Consider the following 14,456-nt stretch of genomic DNA (forward strand, 5'->3'; position numbering starts at 1 on the left):
TATATGATGTTATAGTTTTCTGTATAATAAAATATCCATTGGAACGTATTTATTGGATTTGTTTACTTATTTACAGAATAGAATCTTATGTCAATATTAAAAGAATATAGCATGCTGTTTTGTTTATCTTTATATGCTAATTAAGGTGATGACCTGAGTTCTGGTATGTGAACTCTTTAAATGCCTATTTATTGTATTGATGGTCAGTATTGGTCACTTTGTCTATTCTCATTGGTCAGTTAAATCATGTGTATATGTGTGGAGGGAAATCTCCTTGTTCTTAAAAGTATTCTTTTGGTTTTACTCAGCATGAAGGCAGACATTTTGAAATATACAAACTTATTCCAATTCTGATGTCCATTTGAGAAAATGTTGAGACTTTATACTCAGCCACTGTGTTACTTTGTCACCATATTATTCATTTAGGAGTTACTATCATGACTATGTACTGTTGATTCCATCCCATGAGGGGATATTGTTATTGACCTTCGCATCTAAGTGTGAGGGTCTTTTGTTTACAACCTTTTCGTTATCATAATAAACAGAATCCAAAACCTGAGGAGTGTTTTATTTGTGTTTACTAAATCCAAGAAAACCACTCGACAACAAATGTTGTCTATGATAGTATGTTGTTGTCTGTCCCAAGTGATACCCATCACCCATGTATTATTAATATAATGTGCCTTCCCACCCCCACCCCCCCCTGAACCCCTACATTTTTTTCTGGAATAGCCCTTAAATGGAGTAAAGTGACCTATAAGTGTTTATATCCTGTCTTTCATTTCATAAATTTCTGACTGTTGAATCAAATAATGTTTGTTTAATATGAATAGTAAAGTCAATATTTATGAAAATATACATGTATTATGTGTATATTGTTTTTGACTTGGAATGATTAAGCCAATTATTTCAATTTTACAGGAATCAGATCAAAAACTTTATAAGCCAGCATTAGAAAGTCTGAGATCACAGATAAGAGCATCAACAACATCAATGACATCTGTACCTAAGCCACTGAAGTTCCTTCGACCTCATTATGAATCTCTGAAAGAAGTGTATGAAAAGATCAAAGATGATACAACAAAAGTGAGTCTCGTTCCTTCATTAATATGAATACATCCTTTGGCTTTTAATATATGATATTATTTTGTCTGAGAGGTTTTAAAAAAATTAGAAATAATACACTGATTGTGCTTAATGATTAGTATTTAGATTTGGATCTTTATTTATTTATAAAAAAAGTAATTATAAGGTTATTGAATGGTTGTAATATTTGTTATAAAAACAAATTACATTCAAAACTTTCTATGAAAATCCCTGGTCTAATGTTGAATACATTTCAGACCCCTCCCAAAAAAAGACTTAAAACTGTAGACATGCTTAAATTTCACCCCTTCCCTTAAACCTAGCACAGCCACAGGCTAATAATAAGTATATTATACATGTACATAGCTTAAGACATTACTTTTCTAAAATATTATATTGCAAAACTATTTGAACAAATGTTGAATGAAGAATTAACATCTTATCGTTAAATTATGATTTGCATGTAAGTGCTTCTTGTTTCACATTCAAAAATAGAGAGATTGTATGGGATTGATAAGTTACATTTTGCAGTGTTATTGGTCTACTTATTGTTACTGATATGTATAAGTTGAGACCAAGAATGAGGAATAATTGAAGGTATTATTTTATTGTACTTTTGTAGAGATTTTGTGCTGACATTGTATCAGTATTAGGAATGACAACATCAGATACAAGAGAGAGCTTAAAGTACAGAATACTGGGATCAAAGGAAGAAATAGGCTCATGGGGTCATGAATATGTCAGGTAAGTTTAGGTCAAAAGAGATAATACATGTGTTTCCGCAAACCCTACCTTCCCTAATTTTTAGTGCCTATCCTAACACTTTTTATGCCATTTTGGATCAAGCAATGTTAAAGTCAGGCTGATTCCCCAGCTAAAAAATGTTTGTAAAATAAAAGGATATTGCCTACCTACCAACCCTATTTTTTACAGCACATTAGTGGAAACACAAGTATGAATTTTTTGCCTTAGTAATCATATAAAAAGGACAGAAATTATCAAGTCAATATAACATTTTAATTTATTATCTTTGGTTAATTAAATAAATGAGAAAAGTTTATGTTAAAAACTTACAGCAGAGGCTTTAGATATAATGCAACCTTAAGAAGACTATTAGAAATTGTTAGATAAAAGGGTAAAAATTCTTTTGAAATGCATTTTTACTTTGTTTATAGACATATTGCTGGTCAGGTTGCACAGGAATGGAGTGATCTGGAGGTAAAGGACACAGAAATGAGAGACAAATTGTTAACAATGACCAAAGAAATTGTCCCGTATCATATGGACCACAATGCTGAGGCAGAGGCCTGTGATCTGTTAATGGAAATAGAGAAATTAGACATTCTTAAAAATTATGTTGACGAAAATGCTTATCCTAGAGTTTGTTTATATTTGACTAGGTAAGATTATTCTCAAGTTTCATGATCAGTAATACTAATTAAGCTGCATACGATGGTTTCAGTGAATTGGCAAGAATTTCAGTTTCCCTGCAGACTGGCAGAAGGCTGCTGGTTCTCTCTACGTACTCAAGCAATCTGTCACCAGTAAAAAACATAGGTCACTGTAATATAGCAAAGGTTGTTTAAAGTCAAACATATTATTAATTTATTTCATTCTTTTAAGAAGATCATCTGTATCTTTATATATCATATGATCCAATAAATTGTACATAACTTTCTTTTGTAGGCAAAAACTTATAGCATGAACTAAACATCACAGTATGAATTTCTATAAGGGAAGGATTCTTACTCTTTCAAAAGTCTGAAAGAAGTTTAAGGCCAGGATAAAATTACTGACATTCTTTTAAATTTGAAAATAGTATATTTTCATGAATGGAGAATATCTGCTATGACCTGATGAAGGGCAGAATTCCTGAAGTTGTACTCATTTGAAATGTTATGATTAATGATTTTATTCAAAAGAAACAAAATCAGTTGTGTTTTTACTAGCCAAATTAACATGATTATAATTCTATGATTATAAATTTTGTGTATGAAGAATGGATAGTTCATATCAATTAAACATCAATGCTTTTACTTCAGTTGTGTTCCCTATGTACCAGACCCAGAGAACATCACCCTTATGAAGACGGCTGTAGATTTATATCGTAAATTTAACCAGTTTCCACAAGCCATTAGATTTGCTATGCAGTTAAATGATATGAAGCTAGTAGAGGAAATATTTATGTCTTGTAAAGATATGTAAGTCGAAATTATACGATATGATAATGTGTAAATTGTGAGTCAATTTTAGCACTGTTAAATTTGATAATGGGAATCTCAGATACTTACTGTATTTACTTTTCAATATGAAATAACTGAAGTTATAGTAACTGAAAGCAAGAATAATTTTTTTGGTATGAAAAAAAGGTTGAAGACATGTAGAGAAATTTAAAACAGTAGTCTAAGAGATGCTGATGACAGCATACCAAAAAGCCTAAAAGGAAAAAAAAAAGACAATTCCACTAGGCTTAAATGGGCATGAAGTGTTACCTGTGTCTGTCTGTATATGCATTTGTCTCAAAATTGGTTTCTGTTCTCTTACATTAGTTTATCTCAACCAAATGTTAAGAAACTTGAACACAATGCTTATTTACATAAAACACAGATCATCTTTAAATTAGAGTTCTCTAGTTATGTCCCTTTATAAACTTATATACAAGCATCATTTGTGTCCCATGGACACATTCTCCAGTTATTTGCAAGTATTTTATTGAGTGCATTTTAAAATTAGTCTAGAGAAATAAAATATGAAGTCAATGTGTAAATTATACATGTTGGTAATTAATGTTTTATTATTTCCAGATTGGTACAGAAACAGTTAGCCTACATGTTAGGAAGACAACAGATATTTTTAGAACTACCAGATGATATAGAAGAATTTGATGAATTGACAGAAATTATGTCTAATGCTCATCTGAATAATAACTTCTTAGCTTTAGCTAGAGAGGTAAGGGCTGATCTATAGATTTATAGCATGAAGCTCAATCTTAACTCCATAGTATCAAAAATATTATATAATTGAAATGGCAAAATAAATATACAATATTAGGTAAATGTCAGAAAAATATTAAGTTTTTTGTATGAGACTGAGATACTGGAGAAAGGTGAGGTTCTACCGAGTACAAAAAAGTTTATATTTTTATGACATTAACCTAATAATGTTTTTATACTGCAACTTAAATTTTAAATACATTGACAGCTATTTAAATTAGAACACACATTTCAAACTTATTTTCATCGCTTAATGGACCCCTGATTGTGGACAAAGTGTTCAATGATGAAATTGACATTGCACTAAATATAGCTGTTTTACTATATTTAGGAAGTAAACACAACTAGTTGCTGTATAAATTAAACATTTTTTACATCATTTACACAAACAATAGTTATATAAAACCATGATTAGAGAATATAGCTGAGTGTTCATGAAAGAAGAATATGGTTGGATCATTTGTCCTAAACAAAATAAACCAAATCATATTAATTAAATAATAACATTTCATAAAAAAAGGTAAGTTATACATGTAGGTCTGTTTTGTGTCCTTTTAAAATGATGAGTAGACATTGTTTGCAATGTAAAGTATATAAACACACAGAAGTGGTCTTGTTCAAGTTTGATAATAATTTCTTTTCTGATGATTAGATATTTTGTTATAAATATATCCTACATTTTGACACCTATAATATATAGAAACTATTTAATTTTGTAGTTGGATATCATGGAACCAAAAGTACCAGAAGATATTTATAAATCTCATCTAGAACAAAGCAGTAAGTCCCTTATTTATAGTGCTTAGTGACAGTATAAAACAATGACAGTTAATTTGATGTTCGAATTGACAATTTCAGAATATGGTGTATTTTGCAAACTTTTATTTAATGTTAAAAGTATATTGGATAAGAATGCTAAAGACAAGCAGTCAGAAGTATATATTTAATTTTAACACTAAAAAGTTATCCATCAATAAAATTGAAAATAGAAATGGGGAATATGTGAAAGAGAAGAACAACCCAACCAAAGAGAACACAGCGAGAAAATACAGCACCTGTTGGCAGGCTTCAGCTAGCCACTAAATCAATATTAAGTACTTGTTAACAGTAAAATGGAAGTCACACTAAACTCTGAAACATATAAATGAAGCAAAATTAAAAAATGTACAAGACTACCAAAGGCCTTTTTACATACAAATAGACTGTTTTGTTAATACAGGTTGAAGAACAAGAAAAGAACATTGTTTCAAGAAATTTTAACTAAATATTTTTCTTATTTTGTGTTACAGGAAGTAGTTTACCAAGTACAACAGTAGATTCAGCAAGACAAAATCTAGCTTCATCCTTTGTTAATGGTTTTGTTAATGCTGCTTTTGGTCAGGATAAACTGTTAATGGAGGATGGAAATACATGGTTGTATAAAAATAAGGAACATGGTAAATTATTTATAGTTTATAAATATTGTGTGGGGATACAATCCAGTCATTGACTGATGTCATTAACCATTTGGGGATACAATCCAGTCATTGACTGATGTCATTAACCATTTGGGGATACAATCCAGTCATTGACTGATGTCATTAACCATTTGCACACATTATGATATGTACAGTTTATGTAGCATTTGTGATAACTCAGTAGAAATTTCTATACAAATAAGCACTAGCACAAAATTTGGGGAATAAAATAAAAGGTTTTGCAATAGTTCATAGTATTTTAAGGCACTTAAACAAAATAGATGAATTTGTTGGGTTTTTTTCAAATTTAAGAGTTGTTGGCAAATTACTAAATTTTTAATTTGATAAAAAAAATTATAAACTATAATAGGTCATTGTGAATACTGTATAATTCAGATTAACCTTTCTAGGTAATTACAATTTATTAAAAAAATCCATGCAAGCTGCAATTATACCTAAACAGAAAGTTTGGATAAAAACTAAGTGAACAAATATACCTACATTTTATGATGTTTTAGTGAAAAACTATAGGTTGTAAAATTTTCAGATTTCTATTAAATTGCAATATTTTGCAGGTATGTTAAGTGCTACAGCATCGTTAGGTTTAATATTATTATGGGATGTAGATGGAGGATTAACACAGATAGATAAATATTTATATTCCTCTGAAGACTTTATAAAGGTAAGATTTATAAGTATACTATGTAATCAAACTGAGTCAACTTTTCAAAAATAAACTAGATTTGAAATAATCTTGATGAAACATATACTATGTGTGCACGCTTTGCTTACTAGGATTTTTTCTGATTTTCTTTAAAAGACATTTTAGGATACTCTGGTTTTGTTGTATTGAAACACACCTTACAAATTTTGGAGAAAAAAGCAAAATGACAAAAACTTTTTGTTATGTCCTTATAAGCAAAGAATTAAAACCAGATTAGATTTAACAAAGTGATCAACAGATATATATTGTATGTTAACAAATATGTGTTTTTCATTTACTGATAATAAAATATTGATTTTGAAGAAACATTTCTTAAAAATTGTAGACCTTAACTTTACAATGTTTTATTTTTGTTACAGGCAGGGGCATTACTTGCTTGTGGTATTGTTAACTCTGGAGTTAGGAATGAATGTGATCCAGCTGTTGCCTTGTTGTCAGATTATGTAATGCACAATACAGCTATAATGAGAATTGGTGCTATAGTTGGGTTAGTCAATATTTGAGTCATAAAATTATATATAAAAAAAACAATTGGTAAGATTATATTTTCAAAGTTCTTTATAATAAAGTCTTTACTAATAATCTTAAGGAAATACATTTACTTCAAAATTTTAATATTTGACCTTTAGTTTTTTTTTTTAATTGTATTTCTAACTTTATGGGAATGAAATAAAAGTATATAAGTTAAACTGAAAAATTCAACACAAAAATCTAAACAGTTGAATTCTTAATTATAAACATGCAACAAGTTATACTTTACACTTTTTCTAATGGATTAGAAAATTGACTTCTTTCAGACTTGGTTTAGCCTATGCTGGATCTAACAGAGAAGATGTACTAGCAATAATTCTGCCTGTATTAGGAGATACTAAATGTACTATGGAAGTAAGTTTGTAGTTAATTAGACCCCTTGCTTCTGGTCTAACAAAATGTACTGGTAATGATTCTGTGTGTGTGGGGAGGAATATTTGTTGTACTAATGGATAATTACTATCACTGAGCTTTTAATTGATTTCTCAAAGAATACCTTACATAGCTATTAAAATGAGCTTAATATAAGATTTTCAATTGTACAAGTAACAGCTTGAATTAAAAATAGCTACAAGTAATTATGTAGGTAATAACATAACATTAATTGCCCCCTTGCAGAAATAGCCATGGGTTTAGGGAAGGCCAATCTTTGTAGTCATTTTTGTAGCTATGCTAAGGATATTTATTAAATCATGTTATGATTGTGTTTCATTGATTGTGATTTGCTGTTGAAACATGTCTTCATTGTATGTCAGAAGATAGAAGTCATTATTAGATAAGGTAAACTACCCTCCTTTCAAAGTAGCCTAGTCCTACAAACAGATATATTTGTTATCTGTTAGACTAGTCTACTCTAGGAGAGTAGTTTACCTAACCTAATGACTTCACAGTTCAGCTAGCAAGCAAGCTAACCAAAGATATTACCTTTACCTACACACTCAATGCAATTGGCTGTAACAATAATTTCTTTCTTTTTTTTAATTTTACATTATTTAACAAAACCATTCAGTCTATAAATTATAGAATCCTCCCTCTAATGTGTTGTTTATGTTGTAGGTGATAGGAATGGCTGCTTTATCCTGTGGTATGATAGCAGTAGGAAGCTGTAATGCTGATGTAACATCCACCATTCTACAAACCATGATGGAGAGAAGTGAAGCAGATCTCAAAGATACACACGGCAGATATCTAGCTTTGGGATTGGCACTGGCTTATCTTGGTAAGTAACAGATCTCAAAGATACACACGGCAGATATCTAGCTTTGGGATTGGCACTGGCTTATCTTGGTAAGTAACAGATCTCAAAGATACACACGGCAGATATCTAGCTTTGGGATTGGCACTGGCTTATCTTAATAAGTAACAGATCTCAAAGATACACACGGCAGATATCTAGCTTTGGGATTGGCACTGGCTTATCTTGGTAAGTAACATATTGCAACAAGAATGTGTCCAAAGTACACGGATGCCCCACTCGCACTATCCTTTTCCATGTTCCATGGCCCGTGAAATTGGGTAATTATCTAATTTGGCATTAAAATTAGAAAGATCGTATCATAAGCAACAAGTGTACTAAGTTTCAAGTTGATTGGACTTCAGCTTCATCAAAAACTACCTTGACCAAAAACTTTAACCTGGACAGACGAACAGAACCACAGACGGACGGACGAACGAACGGAGCCACAGCCCAGAAAACATAATGCCCCTCTACTATCGGGCATAAAAACTTTACTTTTAATCAAGGTTTATGACTATTGTGGATTAATCTGGGCTTATTAAAGAAGCTTATTAGTTCTGCTAATATCATAAATAATGTAAAAAGGGGAAAGCAACCCACATCTACAGATTGTACATTTCTACTAGGTTGCAGTGTTTGTGGCTGCAATGTCTGTATATACTAAAACTGATGTATAAGGAACTTTTCTTGACATTGAAAAATGTGTTTATAATAATGAAGGAATACCAACTGTAATGAGAACTGACAGAAAAATTACAAAATCCAGTGAAACTTTCTCATTTTTGGGGAAATGGCTTTATATTTGTTTGAGTGCAAGATTTGCCACAATATTCACTCACAACTTTTCCACAGTCTGACTAATAAGGCTATTTGCAAGAAAATGGTAACATCCAGATGCTTTTCTTGTTGTCAAGTATTACTTATAATACAAAAACAACAATTAAGACTATTGATTTTTTTTTTCCAAAAGTGCCAATATGCAGGTTACCTCATAGTCAGTCACAAATGAAAATTGCCTTGATATTTGATAAAGGATAGAAAAAAAAAAGAAAAAATCCCTGATTTCCAAATTTCTCTTTATGAGCTAAAACAAATTTTATTACAGAAAATGATTCATATGATTTTTTTACAGGTAAACAGGAAGCTGTAGATGCCACCTTAATGGCATTAGAAGTTATTGCAGAGCCACTGAAATCAATGGCCATGTTGTTAGTAGAAGTCTGTGCATATGCAGGTATGCTTTTATCTCAACTATAAAAATAGAAAGATAGAGTGATTGAAGAAAGACAAATAGATAGACAAAGCAAAGTTATACTTCTTACAAGATTTGCATTGAGTCAATATGACCAGTGGCAATAACAATTAATATAACTGTGAAACAAAATATATGAAGGATATAATACTTTTGAACTGTCTGACTGACCATCATCACTAAGTTGTTGCCAAAATGAGGGCTTGTTAAAACATCCTGTATTAATTATTGTGTTTAGCTAGAACAATATCTTATACAGTGGATTCATTATTATTTGTATGATACAAATGTGTGTCAGATTTGCGGGCACTGGTGAACTGAAAGAATTGAAATATTTAATGAAGTACACATTTTCCTTGTGTACAGATTTTAAAAAAAACAACAATATCAAATATTAGGGGAAAAAAAAGAATCTTCAGTAGTAAATAGATCTACTGATTCCAGCAGATATGTATGAGTCCTTAAGTTAACGTTGGGGGCCTTGGGTATGTGAACTTGCCCACAAAAGCTTCTTTCGTTCTATGGAATGTTCTTGTACAAGTTGTAGTTGATTATAAAAGATGGCAGTTTTAATATTATAAAAAAAATTATTTTAAACCTTCTTTGCCGGTTTGTTAGAGCATATTATCTCATAAGCACATACTTTTTAGCTCAGGGCTATTCCAGAAAAAAATGTGTGTGGGGGGGTGGAAGGCAGTTTTTGTCAGCACCCGCCACCCAGACAATTGTAATTGAGAATTATAGTGCATTATAGTGACTTTAGTGTGGAAAGTAGCTCTGATACCCATCACCCATGTATTATTAATACAATGTGCCTTCCAACCCCCATACATTTTTTTTCTGAAATAGCCCTCACCTGGCCCAAAGGACAGGCCTCTGCAATATCATTTTTTCTAACTTGTCCTGTCCCTTCGGACAATTTGCAAGAAAAATCAACTTGTCTGAACTTTTAACTCACTTCTCCGAATTCATAATTGAAAATCTTACATATTATGTTATACATAAAAGCAAAATCAAATGAAACATACTTTAATTTAAAATTTTAAAGTTAAGGTAAAACTCCATATAGAGGTGCTCTTAATTCAAGGAGGCTTATACTAAGAAGAAGCATCAACATTGGTTTCCTCCTCCCTTAATTATATTCCCCTAGTCAGCCGCTGCCGTCATGTTCAAATACGTTTTATCAATGAATATTTATTTCATTTTGTATAATCAATAAAACAATCATTCAATTTTTTTGGGAATGTTTAAGTCTTGAATTTGATCTAGTTTACATCTGACATCGATTATTCACTTGTCCCATCAGACAAGTAGTATGGTGAATCTACTTGCCTGACGCCTGTGTCCACTTGTCCCGGACAATCGGTAATGTCGAGCCCTGAAGGGCCAAGTGAGCTTTTCTCATCACTTGGCGTCCAGCGTCGTTGTTAACATTTTACATTTTGAACTTCTTCTAGAGAACCACTGAATGGAATGAAACCAAACATGGCATGAATGTTCCTTATGAGATGCTGACCAAGTGTTGTTAATTTGTAGGCGATCCATTTTCCAAGATGGCTGCCAGCGGGGGACTTAGTTTAACATAGGACCCTATGGGAAATGCATACAAATGACTTCTTTTAGAGAAACACTAAATGGAATGAAACCAACCATAGTATGAATGTTCCTTATGAGGTGCTGACCAAGTGTTGTTACTTTGTAGCCGATCCAACATCCAAGATGGTCGCCAGTGGGGTGACTTTGTTTAACATAGGACCCTATGGGACATGCATACTAAAGTCTTCTTCTAGAGAACCACTGAATTGGATGAAATCAAACATAGCATAAATATTCCTTTCTTAATGAAGTGGTGGCCAAGTGTTGTTACTTTGTAGCCAAATTTTATCTTTTTTTTATATGATTTCAAAAACCAAAGTAGAGTCAGGTGAGCGATTCAGGCTCTTGAGAGCCTCTAGTTATGTAATGTGGGTATCTAAATGTCCTTTTATTTTCAAGATAATCCTAATCATTAATACTTTGTTTATACAGGGACAGGAAATGTGTTAAAGATACAGAAACTACAACATATATGTTCTGAGCATGATGAAAAGAAAGATGAGGTATGGGTATTTCTATGAGGAATTAGAAATTATATGACCTAAGTTACTTGGGAACACTGGATTTTCTCATATTTAGGGATCAATATTTAAATATATTAAGTACCCTGTAGGAATCTCTTGTTTAAAGGTCATGATGACAAACGTTAAATATTGTAGACTAGGTTTGTGGTCAGTCAGAGCTCTGACATAAACAAGTCAGAATAAAATGACTTCCATAGGTCAGATATAATTTGATGTAAGTGTTGTCTCCCTTCTTGCACTCAACAGAATATGACTTGTACAGGTCAGTTTATGTCAGACTTTAATTTATCATAAAATGACTTCCATAGGTCAGCTTTTGCATAAAATATTGTGACTTAATATCTTCATATTCTAATAAGATTTATGTCCCTTTTTAATGCATTTTGACTTAGAGAGGTCATTTTTGTTCTGACTGTAAGCAGTCATTTCTACCACTTTGTTATCAATCTCCATAAAATATAATGATTACTAGTTTCGAATCAAAGAGTTTAAAAAGTGGGGCTCATCATACCTTCTTCTTTCCAGAATCTTAACATAATATATTTATCTCATCAAATTCAATCATTTCCAAATACAAACAAAAACCAAAGCAGAAAAAATGGATCATACAATTTTCTGTCAATATCAAAAGATTTACAAAATACAATATTGGATACATTAACTAGTACCATGACAATACTTCAAATCTTCCAAGGAAAAAATAAGGGATCTATTCTCATCCACTTTTAGCTAAATTTATCAAGAGCAAAACATTTATTATTTTAATATTTCATTGAGGTAAATACTGTTGTGCAAACTGACTCAAACAAGTCACACTATGTTCTGACTTCAAAGAGTCAGTCAAAACTAAACTTATTTCAACCTTTAAGTCTAGTACTGTCATATTGATTTAAAAATGTATGAGAAAGCCAGATATGGGACAGAGAAAATATTAAGGTCCCCTAAAGTCACAATGAGGACAAAAAAAAAATATTTGGTATATTCAATATTTAAATGCATTTTCTTTTAAACAGGTCAAATCATGTTTTGACTTAAAACAGGCAGCCCAAAACTAAATTTATTGAAATTTTTAGAGTGGGGCACTGACATATGATATTAAATGAAAGTATGGGAACGTCAGACATAAGAAATATATGTAAGATCCCCTAAAATAAATAACCATTTGACTTAATTGTTTCTAAACATTTATCAAATAAATTCACAAATGGCAGATTCAGAAGCAGGGCTTAAAGGAAGTACACCTAGCTTTGATTGGAAAATTTGTTCTGCAATCTGACTTGAACAGGTCAAATCATGTTCAGACAAATTGACTTAAACAGGTCAAATGGGCATGTTCGGACAAATTGACTTAAACAGGTCAAATCATGTTCTGACTTAAAAGAGTCTGTCAAAAACTAAATGGCTTGCAAAGTTCTGTAAAAGTTGTGCATTATCATGATTGTGATGTGATTGTTAGAATGTATGGATACAAGTAGAAAAAACTATCACAAAAAATTAAGTCACAATTATAAGAACTATATATATAAAAGATAATTTGGTATATTTTTGATATCTTAATATTTCATTGAGGTAAATCCTGTTGTGCAAACTGACTTGAACAAGTCACATTATGTTCTGACTTCAAGGAGTCAGTAAAAAACTATACTTTAATTAAGTATTGCAACTTTAAGTCTGGGATTGTCATATGCATTTAAGAATGTATAAGAAACTCAGATAAAAGACACCCAATAATAAAGTCACAAAAATGTGGACTATAAAAAAGTGTATTTGGTATACTATTATTTAATATTCAAATGTATTTTGTTAACAAATTTCTCCAAATTATTTAAAAATTTTTATTATATTTCTGTATTTTCATGACTTTTTTTCTGTTAAATTAACATTTGGAACTTTCGGTTTTAAAAAACATTATTTTAAAAACCATTTGACTGAATTGTTTCTTAAAAAAAATTATGAATTAAATAACTCAACAGTAGCAGATTCAGATATGGAGGGGGCTTAAAGGAGGAAGACTTAGTTTTGATTGAACATTTTTTTTTCTGTCAACTGACTTTAACAGGTCAAATCGTGTTCTGACTTCAAAGAGTCAGTCCCAAGTAAACTTATTTCAACTTTTAAGTCTAGTTTTTTTCATATTGATTTAAAAATGTACGGAAAAGCCAGATAAAAGACAGAGGAAATCAGGTCCCCATACGGCACAATAATGAGAACTATAAAAAAGTTTATTTTGCATATTCAATATATTTAAATGTATTTTGTTTTAAACCGGTCAAATTATGTTCTGACTTCAAAGAGTCAGTCAAAAACTTCAATTTAGCTAATTATTACAACTTTTTAGTCTATAAATTTAGCTAATTATTACAACTTTTTAGTCTATAAATTTAGCTAATTATTACAACTTTTTAGTCTATATAATATATTATTTTAAACCATTTGACTGAATTGTTTCTAATAAACCTATCAATTAATTAACTCAACAGTAGCAGATTCAGATAAAAGGGAAAAAGGGGGGGGGGGGGCTTAGAAGAAGAAGACCTAGTTTTGATTGGATTTAATTTTCTCTGTAAACTGACTTTAACAGGTCAAATCATGTTCTGACTTCAAAGAGTCAGTCAAAACTAAACTTATTTCAACTTTTAAGTCTAGGATTTTCATATTGATTTTAAAATGTATGGGAAACCAGATAAAAGACTGATGAAATAAGGTCCCCTTAAGTCACAATAATGAAGACTATACAAAAATGTATTTGGTATATTTTATATTCAAATGTATTTTGTTAACAAATTTCATCAAATTAATATCTTAAAAATTTATTCTATTTCCGTATTTTCATGACTTTTTTTCTGTTTAGTTAACAAATAGAACTTTTGGTTGTAAAAAACATTATTCTAAAAACCATTTGACTGAATTGTTTCTTAATTTTTTTTTAACTCAACAGTAGCAGATTCAAATAAGGGAAAAAGGGGGGGGGCTAAGATGAAGAAACATAGTTTGATTGGATTTTTTTTTCTGTAAACTGACTTTAACAGGTCAAATCATGTTCTGACTTCAAAGAG

The 14,456-nt window shown here is 30.9% G+C and overlaps 1 protein-coding gene across 1 annotated transcript in view; it reads left to right on the forward strand.

Moving 5' to 3' along the window:
• Positions 1-14,456, forward strand: part of LOC139529919 (26S proteasome non-ATPase regulatory subunit 2-like) — a 31,175-nt gene that overhangs the window by 4,225 nt on the left and 12,494 nt on the right. The window contains exons 3-15 of the mRNA XM_071325889.1: positions 922-1,086; positions 1,709-1,830; positions 2,262-2,486; positions 3,129-3,287; positions 3,891-4,035; positions 4,799-4,859; positions 5,369-5,515; positions 6,112-6,218; positions 6,620-6,747; positions 7,058-7,145; positions 7,848-8,010; positions 9,161-9,262; positions 11,309-11,379. Coding sequence (XP_071181990.1) covers positions 922-1,086; positions 1,709-1,830; positions 2,262-2,486; positions 3,129-3,287; positions 3,891-4,035; positions 4,799-4,859; positions 5,369-5,515; positions 6,112-6,218; positions 6,620-6,747; positions 7,058-7,145; positions 7,848-8,010; positions 9,161-9,262; positions 11,309-11,379 — 1,683 coding nt within the window. The remainder of the gene's footprint in view (positions 1-921; positions 1,087-1,708; positions 1,831-2,261; positions 2,487-3,128; positions 3,288-3,890; positions 4,036-4,798; positions 4,860-5,368; positions 5,516-6,111; positions 6,219-6,619; positions 6,748-7,057; positions 7,146-7,847; positions 8,011-9,160; positions 9,263-11,308; positions 11,380-14,456) is intronic.

Source organism: Mytilus edulis, chromosome 7 (assembly GCF_963676685.1).
Source record: "Mytilus edulis chromosome 7, xbMytEdul2.2, whole genome shotgun sequence".
In the NCBI taxonomy this organism is placed as follows: Eukaryota; Metazoa; Mollusca; class Bivalvia; order Mytilida; family Mytilidae; genus Mytilus; species Mytilus edulis.